The 15,972-nt window shown below is 53.5% G+C and overlaps 1 protein-coding gene and 1 long non-coding RNA gene across 24 annotated transcripts in view; both read left to right on the top strand.

Moving 5' to 3' along the window:
- ANKS1A (ankyrin repeat and sterile alpha motif domain containing 1A) overlaps positions 1-15,972 on the top strand; it is a 178,517-nt gene that overhangs the window by 147,639 nt on the left and 14,906 nt on the right. For 22 of the 23 annotated variants that reach the window (XM_070585881.1, XM_070585883.1, XM_070585882.1 and 19 more), the window contains one exon: positions 29-135. The exons of the other annotated variant lie outside the window; for it this stretch is intronic. In XM_070585881.1, coding sequence (XP_070441982.1) covers positions 29-135 — 107 coding nt within the window. The remainder of the gene's footprint in view (positions 1-28; positions 136-15,972) is intronic. 23 annotated transcript variants of the gene reach the window in all.
- On the top strand, positions 6,603-15,186 carry LOC139077489 (uncharacterized). Its single transcript, XR_011530061.1, has 2 exons — positions 6,603-8,436; positions 10,579-15,186. It is a non-coding gene; the product is annotated as an uncharacterized lncRNA (long non-coding RNA).

The raw sequence follows: 15,972 nt of genomic DNA on the forward strand, positions 1-15,972 counted from the left end.
AAGCGTCTGCCGATTCCTCTCTCGTCAGGTTCGCGGACGCTGGAGCAGAGCGTCGGGGAGTGGCTGGAGGCGGTGGGGCTGCAGCAGTATGAGAGCAAGTTGCTTCTGAATGGCTTTGACGATGTCCGCTTCCTGGTAAGTGCCGTGGCCTCCTCAGGGCGGGTGCTGCTCCGTGGAAGCGTGCTTCCCTGGTCTCCCCGCGGCCCCTGCTGGCGTGTGAAACAGTACGTAGACCCGTAGCCCCGGGAGGAGCTGCCTGACTAGACTCAGACATTGGGAAAGCAGCGAGTGTCCTGTGCCTTCTTTTTAAACTGTGTCCCCTCTAACCCTGCTCCAGAAACAGTTCTGTAGGGAGAGCTTTCTGCAAGTCTGCAGCCCGAGGAGGGTCCCTGACTGCGGACCTTTGCTCCCTCCGTGGTCTCCCTCTCAGACTTCAGACCAGGTGTTGTGCGGTGACATGTCAAGGCCATCTTGTTCTGGGTCAGACACCAGGAGTTTTGGTGGCCAAGATAGCCAGGTCCCTGTGGTGACTCCCTATCCCATCTCAGCAGGAAATCAGAAATTTCCGTTATTCCCCAAAACTTGTCTCTGGCAGAAGAGCCTTGTCTCTGGCAGAAGGCCTCTTCTCTGCCCAGCCAAGGCCAAGCACCTGGAAGTGGGGACCGTGGCTGTGCAGCTTCATGCATTCATGCACTCATGTACTCATGTACTTATGACCTCAGAGGTGGCCCAGAGGAGAGGCTGAGTTGGTGGTTTGAAGGGTTGGTTGTTTTTCTGAGGTATAATTTTGTACTTGCTTCTTACAAAACACAAGGGGTCAAAAAAGAGAGAAAAAATCTAGATTTCTTTCCACAGGCTCCCTGTGGAGTAGGGGCCTGGCTAGGGCCCTGGGCTTAGGATCCTCTGCTCCCTCTGTCAGTCCAGAAAGTAGCTCAGGGCAGGGTGCCCATGACCATCCCTCTCCTGGGAGCCCTGCCCGAGACATTGTGGGTGGGGCAGGGCAGCCCAGCCTGGGCATAGCTGAGCCAAGGACTTCAGCTCACTTCAGAGGCAGCACCAGCATCCCCCGGGCAGACATTTAATATGGTAATGATGATGAGAGCTGACACTTCTTATTAGTGCTTACCGTGGGCTAGGCGCCGTCCTGAGTGGTTTGCATTATTAGCTCATTGCCTCTTCCCAGCAGCCCCGAGTGGGTACTCATACCGTCATCTCCATTTTCCAGATACAGAGCAGTTAAGGCTTGCTCACATTGACCGTACCAGTAATTGGCAGAGTAGGAACGTGCACTCAGGCACTCTGGGTCCAAGGGTCGTGCTCTAACCACTATGACACACAGCCTCTTTCCTGTGTGTGGATATGAGGAGTGGGAATGTAACCACTTCCATTCTTTGAGTCACATTCTTGCGTGTGTTATCTCAGGAGCTTGGTTTGAGGCGAATCTAGCAAACCCTTCCCTGCTCCTCTTGGCTTCCTGGCAGACCTGTTCCCTGCTCTCACCCATTCCTGGGAACTCAGTCCTGAGTTGACATTGAGTTGCCTTCCCTCTCTGAAGCAGATCTAACTGTGCCCACCTCACTCCGCTGCCTTGGTTGAGGGGCTGTGGTCAAAGTCAGCCCAGAGCTCCCACCCCTGCCTTCTCCTCTCCAGTGTGGGTTTCTGTGGGTTTCCCTTGATGGGGTTGCATTTGGTGCCTGGCGGATACCAGCCTGCCCAGGGAGCTGGCCTGGGGCTTCCAGGAGGGAGCCTGACTAGGACAGCTCACCTCCCTTGGGCCATCTCCATCTCCAGGGTAGACAGTGAAGTCTGCAGCAAACCACCCTTCCTGAGCCAGCTTAGGACCAGTTATTTTTCAGCTTTTAAAAATCGTAAGTTTTAAAATAGCAATTTTTTTTAAAGTTAAACTGGGTATTATTTACGGTTCTTGTAACCTAACCCCTGACTTGCCACATTCCTCGGGGAAAGCTCACACACCCAGGACAGAGGTGGGGTTCAGCCAGTGAGCGGGGACGATTGGTCCCTGGTGCTGAGTGATGAGGGGCCTTCCCTCTCTGAGCACACCTCTTCACCACCAGCTGTCAGACAGGCCAGGGAGGGTGGCCGTGGACTTCACAGAGTGTCCCCTCCCTCTGTTCCAGTATCTTAGAAGCTGAACTCTTGACTCCTCATCCTCCTTTGGCTGACTTTGGAAAGGGTAAAGTTCCCATCCCTTGGATATCAAGACTCCTTTGAAACTGCTTTTCCACCCCTCCCTGTGCTCCAGACCAGAAAGTAGCTGGGCGTCTGAGGAAGTCTGACCCTGGCCAAACGTCCACGCAAGATGCAGGGCCTCTGTTGGAATGTGTCTGTTCCTATTCAGGAAAGGCACTCATTGAGGGAAGCCAGCAGCTCAGTTCTTCCAGGGCCCTCCTGTTGCCCTGGGTACAAGCTGTTCCTTGTCACTGCTCTCTTGATTCTGGAGGGGCAGCTGGTAGGCAGAGTCTGTACAAGAAGGAATGCTGATCACACCTCAGTTGAGCATGTTACTTCAGATACCTGGAGTGGCCTGAGTAGCCCTGCAAAGCATCATGGGTAATTGCCTGTCAGCTGCCAGATGGGCTGTGGGGCTAATTAAGTTTGAGCAACCAGAAAAAAGAGGAAGAAAACACAAGAAGGGGAGCACTTTTGTTTAGAAACCTTCCCTCATTGTGTATGGTATGACTTACATCACATTAGCTGTGGTATATTCCCATGTGGTTTGGTTTTCAATAGGCTGCAAATGTTTCCCTTGGTTCTGAAATGCCCTGGAGACTCTTCTACAAGATGCACAAGTAGCTCCCAGGAAGCCAGGCTCCAGATGTAATAGGAACGTCTGGAAACAGGGTGTTTCACAGACGAGGTGCTGCTGTGGGATTTCCCTGTGATAGAGTCCTACAAGTTTCTTGTGGGAGGAGTAAGGGCATTTGTGGGGTCACAGCTCCCTCTCAGGCTGGAAGGGACTTGAACATCCTGTGGTCTAATCATCTATGCCTGCATCCCTTCCAGATAATCTCAGCCATGATGTTTCCCAGGGATGGGGGTCACCCCCTTACAAAGTGGTAGCCCGTTGATTCTTTGCATTGCTTGACTGATTTAGAGCAGCCTTTATATTGAGCCAAAATCTGTCTCCTGTGGTTTCTGTCCTTTTGTTCCATGTTTACCTTTTGGGGCCACGCAGAACACACTTAAGCCTTTTAGAATTGAAGTCCTCTGTCTTGGCCTCCTGGGCCCTGTCTTGCCTCTGTTCACCACTTTCTTACTGCTGGCTGCTCCTCCTGTGATGCGATGCCTGAGCTAGACAAGGAAGCATTGCACTTCGACTTTATTCACACTCTCTGGCCTGCAGGCAGAAAGGGCCTTTGATTTGCAAGGGTCAGGGACTGGGCACTGGGGGCTGCCAGGCGCTCCCTAGGCTGATGAGGCTGACACCAGACCCTGGGGGACAAGGGCAGGGCACCTGGCTCACACGTCCGCTGGCCAGCCCACCCACCACACTGGCTCACGCATGATAGCCAGTTCCATTTTTCACCACAAATCTTGTCCACAGGAAATGGGCTTTCTTAGAAGAAGAGAGGAAATGCATTTAATCAGCACGGAAGGAAGGTAATTGGTAGTTGGCAGGTTTGTGGCTCCAAGCATGCTGGTGCAGGTCTCCGTATCTGGGGCCTCGGCCTAACTTCCCTTCACGGAAGTGTTGATTGAGTAAATGACGGTGCTCCTCATGCTGGAGTGTTATGTGGATGTCTAAAAATGTTTTTGAAGAATGTCTGATGTAGGGAAAGATTCACCTCGGAGTGTTGAGTGAAGAAATTGAGACACAAAAATCTATATGCAGCATGATCTTAATTTGCAGAAAAGAAATATGTATGCACAAGAGGTGCAGGGGAGTAAGCCAAAATGTTTTCACTGGTTATCTAAGAGGTTACAGGTGGCTTCCTTTGCTTTTTTGGAGTGTAATTGATTGTCTGCATTTCCTACAGTGAATGGTCCTGAAATCAGAAAAGCCAATGATGTAGGTGTCTTCAGGAACTGATGGTCCAGCTGGGAAAACAAGGGCCATAACGCAATAAAAACAACAGCCCGGCCAAGTGTTAAGTGCCGCAGTGAGGCTTGTAAGTGCTACAGGAGCGCAGGGGGAGGAGAGCCGCCTCCCTGTGTTTACCAGGTGCCAGGCGCCGTGCTGGCGCTCAGCCTGAGGGCTGTTGTCGGTCGAGGCACAGATGGAGCTGCTGAAGCCCAGAGGGTGGAGGCGCTGCCAGTAAGTGGCAGAGCCAGGACACTGGCCCAGAACTGTCCGACTTGGAACCTCTGGGTGACACTCGCTGTCCTGGGAGTAGTAGAAGCTGTGGGACTTGGAAGGACCACAGGGAGAGGGAAGGCAGGTGAGAGGCCCGAGCTGGCTGTGCTGAGCGAGGCTGGCTTGAGTGGAGTGCAGGCCAGGGCCCTGACCAGGCAGGAGAGTGGACTGGGCCTGACTGCAAGGGACCTTGAAAGCCACGCTGTGGGGGCAGCCCTGGGTGTGTGGGGAGGGGGTCCTCTGGTTGTGCCCTTCACCAGGCAGAGAGCCTGTGGAGTGAGGTGCATCTTAGATGGCAGGGCGCAGTTGAGAGCAGGCATGTGACGGGTGGTCATGCTGGGTGGATGGTCAAGTGGAAAATGGAGATGAGCCTGGCAGTGGGCTCAGGATGGGCTAGACATCGAGACTGAGTCGGCAAGGCCTTCGCCTCTCACGGCCTGCACTGGGGAGGCCTCTTGCTCCTCCCATCCATTTATTTCTCCACAGGCTTCTGCCACGTGCAGAAGGCTCCCACTGTTTGCCTGTCTGTTTCTGAGACTGTGCCAGCTTGTGTCCACGGTGGGAGAGAGATGACAGGTGAAGAGGAGCGAGCCCTGAGAGAGCCAAAAGCATAAGTTCAGGGAGGAGGTCCTTCTTGATTGGCACCTGTGAAGCTTTCCAGCCAGGTCTCCAGATCCCTGAGCTTCCCTTCCTGCTCCCATCCCCCAGATCAGCTGCTCACTCTTCAGCCCTGGAAGCCGGCTTCATGTGCGCAGGGGGGCTGTGCCCTTGGGTTCCTGCCCTGGCTTCCCACACTGCCTCCTCAGCCCTCCTCTGACATCCCTCCCTTTGTCTTCTTCCTCCTCAGGCTTCAGGGGGCCACTGCTGGCCTGAGTGCTGTCAGGATGCCTCCCTGCCTCGACTTCCTCCCCACCAGCCCTGGCCCACCCATCTCTCCGCATAGCGCTGAGGAGCTGACAGCTCCGTGGGGATTTGCGGTGCCCCAGTGTGAAGCAGGGCCTGAGAGGGAGATTTTCCTCACCTTGAGGCACTGGAGGGTCAGTGGAGTGAAGGCTTTGAAAGGAATGCGCTCAGTCAGTGTGGGTCCGGCCTCCTGGACTAACTCAGCTCTGTGGTCACTTGAGAACGTAACTCCCCAGGTGTCCTAGGGTTGACACAGCACCAGGTGCTTCCCCACCTCTGCTGGGCCCCTTTACTCGAGAGCAGAGTCAGGCTCACTTTGGGCCCCTTTCCATGCGCATGCAGTCTCCTGTTCTCCCACTTGTTTCTCTGCGTGACCATGTGGAGTTTGCAGGGTGGCAGCAGCTGGAATTGTTCAGGAGTCCAGCTCTATTTGCCTCCAGTCCTGCTTGGCTTTCTCCAGGCCCTTTATGGTAGAAGGAAACTTGAGAACTGTTTTCATGTCTGTTAATTTCACTAACTGCACTAAGATTTAGACTGGCACACAGGTATTCTTATGTAGCGTCCTCTTCCTGGTATCTCAGTGTGAGCATCTCAGAATGTCGGTGTGTTCATTTAGTCAGCCCCACCAGGGTCCCTGTGTGGAAAATGCAGCCCAGAGGCAGGGCAGGGGGCTCATGGGTCTCCGTCAGAGGCACAACCTCCTGATAACACCAAACGTCAGTTATCGTTCAGGGGTTCCCAGGCATCCCTGAAGCCCATCTGTGACTCCTGGGGCCTGTGGATCCCAGATTCAGGATCTCAGATAAGTAATTTGCCCGAGGTTTCTCCTTAAGCACATGGCTGAGCTGCCGCTGGAAGCCGGGTCTCCTGGCCCCAGAGTGGTGCTTTCGCCTCCCGCTCTAGTCCCTACCCCTCCCTTTCCCAGCAAGGTGCTGTATCTGGGCCTCATGCTCAGTGCATGTCCCCGTTTCCCCCCCACCCCGCCCCAAGGTCTGAGCTTGGCATTTGGGCCAGCTGGGCAAGGCTAGTGTGTCACTCCCAGGTGCCAGTCTGGGTCAGGCAGACGTTCCATCTACCCGCTGTGTGATGGGGGCCATTCCACAAAAGGCTGGAAAAGGAGCTGGTAAGGAATCAGACCCCAGTAAGCTCTTGGCACTGGCTTAGGGCCCCATCGAAGCCCTTCTGGACCTCTAGCTGCCACCACTGCAGGTTAGTGGTGGCAGGTGTTCCTGCCTTCCACTCTCAGTGAAGTTCCAGGGCAGAGGGCAGCCTGCTGAGCCACAGTTACATAAACCGGATGGGGAAGAGCCCAGGAGAAAACTTTAGGTTCTGCTTACTCCCAAAGAGAACTGGTCCAGGGGCCAGCCTGGTGGCGCAGCGGTTAAGTTCACACGTTCTGCTTTGGCGGCCCAGGGTTTGCCGGTTTGGATCCTGGGTGCGGACATGGCACCGCTTGGCAAAAGCCCTGCTGTGGTAGGCGTCCCACATATAAAATAGAGGAAGATGGGCATGGATGTTAGCTCAGGGCCAGTCTTGCTCAGCAAAAAGAGGAGGATTGGCAGTAGTTAGCTCAGGGCTAATCTTCCTCAAAAAAAAAAAAGAACTGGTCTGGGCGTCAGACGTGGGTTCTCCTCCAGGTCCCTTGTACGACGCTGGGCAGATTGTTCTGCCTCCCTGTCATCCCCTGTGCCCTGGGATCTCATTTGACTGCTTACTTCATAGGGCATAAGCTCTGAAAGGGACACATTATTACCTGTAGTAACAGATAACAGTGATCTTGACCATGACTGTGTGTAAGAATATAAGGTGGTGAGGTGGCATTTTCTCTGCAACGGCGGCCAGGCAGCAGCCTTTCTCCACAGGAAGCACAGATTGGTTTTGTCCTCAGACCCATGAGGTGAAGCCTGCTTTGGGTGGTCTTGGGACCAAGCCCTTTGACTCCAGCCTGACTTTGGCCTAGCTGCCCTACACTGCTGATTTGGGGGTGAATGTGACCTCAGATAAGACCTCAAAAAGGCAGACGTTTGGGGATGCTGGGCAGCAGATGGATGGAAGGCTGCTCTGCCTGGTACAGAGAGAATGGGGACACCAAGAGTCTGCTTGGGAGAACAAGGGCCATGTGGGATGTTGCTTCCATGAAACTGGGAAGAGAGTCCCCCCAAACCTTCGTGCTGTTGCCCCCATCCTGGAGAGCCCCTCTCATGAAATTGGCACGTGGAGAGGGCCTCCGGCTTCCAAAACTAGGAACTGGTACTGTCTGTGCTGCTTCCTCATCCTCTGTGGAACTAGTTGCTCATCACCATCGCGTTCTGTCGCCCCCAGGTGAGGAGGTCCAAGCTGGGGTGGGGGTGGGGGGTCGTTAGGAGAGCAGGGGGTGTGGGTCAAGACTGAGCCCTCCTGTTGCTGAGGGTGTTGAGGTTTTTATTTATTTATTTTTATTGAAGTCATATTGGCTTGTAACATTGTGTAAATTTCAGGTGTACATTATTATAGTTCAGTTTCTGTATAGACTGCATTGTGTTCACCACCAGTAGTCTGGTCTGAGAGTTTTTTAAAGGGCCAGCTGTGAGCTGGGGGAAGGTGTCAGTTTGGGAAGTTCTGTGACAGAGTCCCAGGGGAGGCACAATCGGCTGGGCCAGGCAGTGGTGGACAGATGAACACAAGAGTCATTGAACACCTGCCAGCAGGTCAGTGCTCAGCACTGTGAAATTTGTTATTTAAGCCTGCAGAGCAGGCGGGTTCATTCCTATTCCTATGAGGTTCTGACTTTGTAAAGGCTGAACAGCAGAAGCGCGATTTGAACCCAGTTCTTATTTGGATGGGTTCTTATTCCTTTATGCCACAAATGCCCTGAATAGTCGAGGGCACACAGGAAGCCCTCAGCCCCTGGATGAGTGAACATATGCATGCTTCAGGGAGCTGGCTTCTCTTTTCCGTCATTATTAAGATTTCTAGGGACCGGCCTGGTGGCGCAGCAGTTAAGTTCACACGTTCTGCTTCTCGGTGGCCCAGGGTTCGCTGGTTTGGATCCTGGGTGCAGACATGCCACCGCTTGGCAAAAAGCCATGCTGTGGTGGGCGTCCCACATATAAAATAGAGGAAGATGGGCATGGATGTTAGCTCAGGGCCAGTCTTCCTCGGCAAAAACAGGAAGATTGGCAGTAGTTAGCTCAGGGCTAATCTTCCTCAAAAGAAACACTTTTAGGCCACAGAGGTGAGTAACAGAGCCCTCCCCCTCCTCCTCGCTTTCTGTTCCCTCTCCCAGTGGTCCTTCCTGCTCTCCCTGGGCCGGCCCCTCTCACCCCAGACTCCCTGGGTCTGGGGCTGTGTGGTCTTGGCCCAGAAGACAGGTGTGCTCACCCTCTCCCTCCTGGCCCACCTGTGAGGTACATGTGTGGTTAGTTCAACTCCGGCCTTGAAAGGCAGTCTGGCTCAGACAGGGTCCTATTCTGTGTTTCCAGTGACCCTCATGCCAGGTGACCCCAGCTGATCGTGCCTGGGGCAGCTCCATCACTGTGGCCAGTAGCATCTTTGAAGAACTGCAGAAAACTGCCTGTAATGGAGGAAGCCAGAACATCCAGTGGTGGTTAGATTCTGGGGTGCCCTGGCTGGATGCGAGCAGTCATGGCAGGGATTCATGAAGACAGTTAATGCGCTGGGGAAGCGTCTGCATGCAATACATGTATGTGAAAAAGCAGGCTGAAAAACAATATGTGCACCACAATCCCAATTTTGCTAAATTTTTTAAAAGCTTGGAAAAATACACAAAATGCTAGAAGTGATCCCAATCTTGCTTTTAAAAAAATATTAATTCACTTAGAAAAATACACCAGAACAGTAATCCTGGGGTTTTTTCCCCCTAAGGTGATGGATTTGTGGGTGGCTTTTACATTTTTCTTTGTGCTTTATTTTCAAAATTTTCTCAATAAATCTGTATAAGTTTACTACTCAGAAAAAAAAATTTTAATAGGAGGAGGAGAGAGAGGCAGGGTACAGTGGAAATCAACAACATTCTGGAAAGCAGAGGCAGCGTAAATATAACACTGAACCAGCTGGGGCCTGGGGAAGCTCTGAGTTACCCTTCAGCCCACAGAGATTCTGGAGGAGGGCCGAGAGGTCGGCCTGCCCTGGGCAGGGGTGGAGCTGTGCGGGCCTCTCGAAGACTGAACTGTTTATTTGTTAATGAGCTTCAGCAGTGTGCCTCTCCCGGGAGCTGGGAGCCAACAGGCCCCACAAATCAATACAGCAATGGGTGTGGTGACTGTCAGCTCAGGCTGGCTCTTCCCTCACTCCCCCTGTGCCCCCCTTGATTTGAGAAATCTACTCTTAAGGTCTTAATTTGCATTTCCATGTGTATCCAGGTTGAGACCCCCACACACCCCCTTCTCCCAGTTCAGTGCCTCCTGATCTACAGGCTCTGTTCCCACAGCACCGCCCCCTCCCCCTCACTCCCCTGCCGCTGGCTCCTTGAGACCCAGAAGAGACTGGGAGGTGGAGGGGAGAAGAGGGGAGGGGCTGCCGGGAGAACCGCGAGTGCCAGGCCGTTCCCTGGAGGCGAAACCAGACTGGGACAGTAGCTCTGTCTCCTTTCTCCCCCAAGGGAGGAGGTTTCAGCCTCTGGTTTTTCATGACTGATGGCTGGAGAAATGACCAAGTGATTGAGAAGAGAGAGAGGCTGTACTGAATATGGAAATGAGGCTGGAGGGGGTGGGTGGAGTGGAAAGTCTGGAAACCATTTCTGGGAGATGATAAACCTCCTTCAGAGGCAAGTCCAGCCTAGTGCTGCTCTGTCTAGTAGTCACCCTTCCGTCAAAATACACAGCCTTTGTTTGAGTGGAGGTCAGATCCCAGACGGGGCTGATGTTTGGCCTTTGGTGGGGCTTGGAGGCGGAAAGCCCAGGTGTGTTGTCTCCAGAGCCTGCTTTTTCACATACTAATGAATTGCATGCAGACATTTCTCCAGGACATTAACTGTCTTCATGAATCCCTGCCATGACTGCTCACATCCAGCCAGGGCACCCCAGAATCTAACCACCACTGGATGTTTTGGCTTCCTCTATTACAGGTAGTTTTTTGCAGTTCCCCGAACATGTTGCTGGCCGCAGCGACGGAGCTATTCTGGACGTGGTCGTCTGGGGTCATCTGGGGTGCAGGTTGCTGAACACAGAAGAGGACCCTGGTCTAAGCCAGGACTGCCTTCCAAGGCTGGGGTTGTACTAACTGCATGCGTATCCTCGCAGGTGGGCCAGGAGGGAGAGGGTGAGCACTCCCATCTTCTGCGTCCAGCCCATAGCCCCAGACCCAGGGAGTCTGGGGTGTGAGGGGCCGGCCCAGGGAGAGTAGAGGGACCACTAGGAGAGGGAACAGAAAGCGAGGAGGGGCAAGGCTCTGTTGCTCACCACTGTCTCCAGAGTCTGAGCTTCCCCCCAGGCCGCCTGTGGGTCTTGCTTTCTGCTCTGGATTGCTCTCACAAGGGCTGAGTTTGAGCGTGTTAGAAAGTTGGGATTCAGGGACTCATCACACTGGCTGCCTGCTAGGTCCTAGATTCCCAGCTGGTGGGAGGAGAGGTGGGTTTGAGCAGCCCCAGGAGAGCCCAGCTGCCCACAGTCTGCCAAGGAGTCAGCCCCACGAAAGAGCACCCAGACCTGGTGCCAGGGCTCCACCCAGCACCTCCATGCTGAGGGCTTGTCTTCCTCCAGGAGGGGCCAAAACATCCCTCGGCCTTGGGTCTCAGTGATGAGCTCAGACAGCCCTTGCCTCCGCGTGGCAGGGCTGGCTGGGGACTGACCTGCCTCGCCTGCGTGCAGCCGTGCAGCAAGAGGTGCAGAGCACAGTGCCACGCTCGCACGACAGGCGTGGTTTGAGGCTCCTGTAGATCGTTGACCTTTGGGTTTGGAGTCTGCTTCCCAAGCCCACCCTCCAGTTCACCCCATAGCCCAGCTCCAGCCTCCCCATACTTGGACCCTTTGCCAAGGGACTGCTGAGCGCTGTGTGCCCGGAAAGAAGCCCAGATTGTAGGGCGAAGTTCAAATGACTGGCCTCTCTCTGCTTTGGTTCTGCTCATCTAGGCTAGGAGAGAGGCAGGGACAGGGCTATGTGACCTCAGGCAAGTCACTCGTTGCTGAACCTCAGCTTCCTCAGGACTAAATGGGACAGCTTCCTCCTGCCCCAGCAGGACCAGCTCTCTGGCGCAGCTTCCCAGCCCAGGCCCCTCAGCAGCCTCCTCCTCCACACTCCCCACCTCACAGCCTGTGCTTCCACTGCCTAGAACTTGCCACTGCCCCCAGCAGGCCTGCCTCTGCCACACGGCCCGCCTGTGCCCGTGCTTTTTGCTTGGCTGGGGAGCCTGTGACCCACTTCTCTGCCCTCTTACCGCCTCCATGTGAAGCCCCCTTGCGCGCTACCACCACCACACCCTCGAGCCCCACAGGTCCCTGGGGCTCCCTTTCCCCAGCCCAGCACATACCCAATCTCTCCAGACCAGTCCTTCACAGAGGGCTCAGAAAGACCACACTGGTGAAGTCGGCAGCATTGCTTTGGCTGTTCAGCCTCCTCTTTCTTTTTTTTACCTCGGTGGTGTCCCCTCTAACCTTAAGTTTCCTTGGTCATGCAACAGATTTTTATTGAGCACGGACAACATGCCAGGCATTACTCTGGGTGCAGGAGGTAAAGTCGTGAATGAGACAGACCAAAAGCTTCTGGCCTGTCACAGCCTTGCGACCCTCAGCAAGTGACTCAGCCTGCTTTCCCTTGGCTGAAAGGGGTCTACACCAGTGTGCCAGCACGCCCCAGTGTTCCCCTTCTTAGGCTTTGTTCACTGTTTGTTGAATGAAGACCTGCCCAGCAGTTAAAGAAATTTCCAGGAAATTGCCTTTCAAGATGCAAAAAGACCTTTCCTTCTCCTAAAATCATATAGTCAAGAAGACTTAAGATAATCAGCTCTGGAGGGCCAGAGAGAGCTGGCAAGAAAGGAGTATGGGTCCTGCAATGGCCCCTCCCTTCTGCCTCTAGCCAGGACCCTCCCAAGACGCCCAGAGGCAGTTCTGCGCTCCTGCCCTTCCTGCAGGTCGCTGGCCTGGCCTGGAGTCCTCCCAGCTCAGACCTTGCCTCTGGATGCAGGCCCCTAGGGCTCTTCCCCTCTGTCCATACATCCACTGAGCGTGCCCAGGAATCTGGGGCCTCAGGGACCCTTCTTGGTGCCAATGAATCACTGTTCAAGGTGCCAGCTTCTCCACGCTTGGTGGAGCCCCATCGCAGATACTGGTAGGAAGGAGAAAGCATTCAAATGGATTGAGCTGATGGAAAGTAAAACTAATTACAGCCGCCATGATAGGCACAGCTTCTCATTTGTACCTTATCAAGGAAGGACACTCAGTAATGATGGTGTGCGATTGTGCAAGCCATTCCGCAGAGCACACTCGCTGTTCCGCATTGAGCTCCGACAGGCTGGGCTGGCCTCACCCCGAGGCAGCCTGCTCCGGGCCGCCAGGTGCTGAGGGCCCTGGGCCCACGTCTCGACCCTGTTTCTCCCTCACTGTGAGGGCTTGGCAAGCCCTCCCCTGACCCATCTCTAGGGGTCTGCTCAGTGCTGAGTTTGGATTCTGTGCAGTTAAAAAGCAGGAAGCACTGCCCTCCCTGAGAGTGGAGCAAAAGTAGGTGGGAGGGAAGTTCCCGGGGGGACATTCGTTCAGAACACTGAGTGCTGGGGTTCTTGTGCAATGTCTGGCCTCAGGGGCTGCTCCCACTCAGGAGGGGCGGGGCCCCAGCCCTGGGACAGAGTCCCCGCTCTGGTTCTCAGGCTGCTGCCACCTGCACCTTCCACATTTCGCTTTGTCTTCAACAGACCCCACCTGACCAAGTAGAAAGAGCCTGGAACATGACTTTGGAGTTTGTCAGATGGCAGTTTAACTGCCCCTTTGCCATTCACAAGCTCTGTGACCTTGGATAGGTCAATTGTACTCTCTGAGCCTCAGGTTCTTTGTGTAATGTGGGCAGTTCCTAGCTCAAAGGTTTATTGAGGGAATTTTTTCAGGTAATGCACGTAAAGCCCAGCACAGTGTCGGGACATCGTCAGGACCCACATCTGCTCGCATCTTCATACGTCACCTCCCCTGAAGACCAGTAGAGGGTGTCCAGGGAACTCTTGTTATGCCCCAGAGCTCAGTGACCCTGAGCACCCCTGCTGGCTGCGCCTTCTCTTGACATCTAGAAAGGAGGCTATGGCCAAGAAGGCAGGCATCCTGGCACCACCCCTGGCCAGGTAACCTGTTTCCTCATCTGTGAAGCAGGGGGCAGTAGTGAACACCCACCAAGTGGTTGCGAGGACCGACAGACCCAACATAGGGACCCGGACAAGGAGGTGCTGCCATGTTCCCTCCCACCTCTGCTGCCGGGAGCCCTCCTGCCCTCCGTCCCCTCTTCCTCAGGGACTGACCCAGCAGGCCAAGTGTCCACTAGTGATGTGCTTCAGATTTCACTTTTTTAAAATTCAAGAAAATCTCTATTAACTTAGAAACTTTTTTAAAGTCTTAGAAAACCTGTTAACTGAAATGCTTAGGCCAAGTTCTCCTTGATTAGCTCCCTGGTAATTAAGTCACTGAGAGCTCAGACCAGGGCCTGGATCTAGTAAGCTCTGAGTAACTGTTAGTGTGGTGGAAGGCCAAGTAGAAAGTCCCCTTTCCCCCGTAACCCTCCTTGTGAAGGGGTTTCTAAAAGGCACGCTCCCTTTCTCCCTTAGTATGGAGGGTACAGTAATTTCCAGAATGTTTCTTTTCTTTGAGGATTTGGAGCACCATATAGTCACCACACAGAACAATCCCACAGCGTGCAGACGCGGCAAGTGCAGGAAGTGCCCAGGACGTGCTCCAGGAACTGGTCGCTTTGAGTTTCCATCACACCCTTTGTTTTTGTTTCATTTCCATTTGTTCTCAAAGCCACATAACAGCCCCTGAGTTCTCTTGACTTGGGGTCTGGTTAATGAAGGCCCTGTCTCCAGTTGGATCTGGTTTTCCTGGTTGTCAGCCTTCAGTTCAGTGTTAACGGTGCCTTAAAAACTTGGGAAGGTTTATGAGGAAAGGTCAAGGTTACAGTAGGAGTTCAGATTACTGCGGTGCCACCCTGTTTGAGGGTCACTGTGCGGTTCAGTTCAGGGCCTTGCTGAGGTGTCCTCATCAGGTGGAAAGTCTGGGCGGGTGGCGGCCTCTCTCTACCTTTCCCCTTCAGCACACCCTAGCTTTGGGTCCAGAGCAACTGCAGGATCTCAGTGTGGTGACTCCTGGATCCAGAGGTGACATGGGAGCTGGCCTCAGATCTAGAGTGGTGGCCAGAGCCCATGGGACCTTCCGCAGGCCCAGGCCTCCCTGGTGTCCCAGCAAACGGGTTTGTGCTGCAGTCTGAGCAGAGAGGGCTTCCGGCCTGGCTTCAGGCCCCTCGCCTCACCTGGGCTTTCCTGAGCTTACAGCTCGGAAACTCCGTGGGACAGAGTTTTCGTCACCATGCACAGGCTCTGGGGAGGCTCCCACACCAGCTGTCACTACAGCTCAGGTACAAAGGTGTGACCACCAGGTAATGGTCTGTATGAGCTGGCCCGGGTTACGTAAACGTTTTCCATCTGTAATGTGGGCGTAAGTAATACCCACCTCAGTAGAATAGAAAAGTCCAGAAAGAGTCCTGGAAACACAAGAATTTAGGAACAGTAGAGGTCATTTCAGGTTGGTAGTGGAAAGACAGTTCATTCAAGAAATGGACAATTTGCTGCCTGGAAAAAAATGAAGTGGCTCCTGACCCTTAAACCTTACATCAAGATCAACTCCAGATAGATTAAAGATTTAAAAAATGAAGCTGTAAAATTAAGGGAAAAAATGTGGAAGAATTATTTTAAAAGTCTTAAGCCTGACAAGGAAACTTGCGTGTGTTTAGGTACATACAAATAAATTTCTGCATGAATTAAGCCAACATAAAAGTCAAAAGAGAGGGGCCGGCCCTGTGGCCGAGCGGTTAAGTCCACGCAGTGTGCTGCAGGTGGCCCAGTGTTTCATTGGTTCGAATCCTGGACGTGGACATGGCACTGCTCATCCAGCCATGCTGAGGCGGCGTCCCACATGCCACAACTAGAAGGACCCACAACAAAGAATATACAACTATGTACCGGGGGGCTTTGGGGAAAAAAAAGGAAAACAATAAAAAAAAAAAAAGTCAAAAGAGAGGGGCCGGCCCCGTGGCCAAGTGGTTAAGTTCGCGTGCTCTGCTTTGGCAGCCCGGGGTTTTCCTGGTTCGGGTCCTGGGTGCGGACGTGGCACCACTCGTCAGGCCACATTGAGGTGGCGTCCCACATGCCACAACTAGAAGGACCCACAACTAAAATATACAACTATGTACAGGGGGCTCTGGGGAGAAAAAGCGGGAAAAAAAGTCAAAAGAGAAATAACAAACTGGAAAAGTGCATGTCTAATTCTTTTCAGAGATAAAAGGTTAGTTTTCTTACTTTATAAAGAATTTGTACAAATTAAATACAGAAAAGACCAGCAACTCCATCGATAAACACACAAAGGATAAAAGCGAATAACTCCTGGAAAAGGAGCTACGGCTGCTGCCTGGGCCTGGGCCCCAGAGCTGTCTGGACAGGAGCGTTGGGGTGAATCCCGGCTCTGCGCTTAGGTACTGTTTGACCTCACAAGTTATTAATGCCCACTGGGCCTCAGCTTCCTGAGCTGTAAAATGGGGGTAACCATAGTCCCTGTTATTAAATGGGTTAG

The sequence above is a fragment of the Equus przewalskii genome, chromosome 19 (genome assembly GCF_037783145.1).
Source record: "Equus przewalskii isolate Varuska chromosome 19, EquPr2, whole genome shotgun sequence".
NCBI classification, from domain to species: domain Eukaryota; kingdom Metazoa; phylum Chordata; class Mammalia; order Perissodactyla; family Equidae; genus Equus; species Equus przewalskii.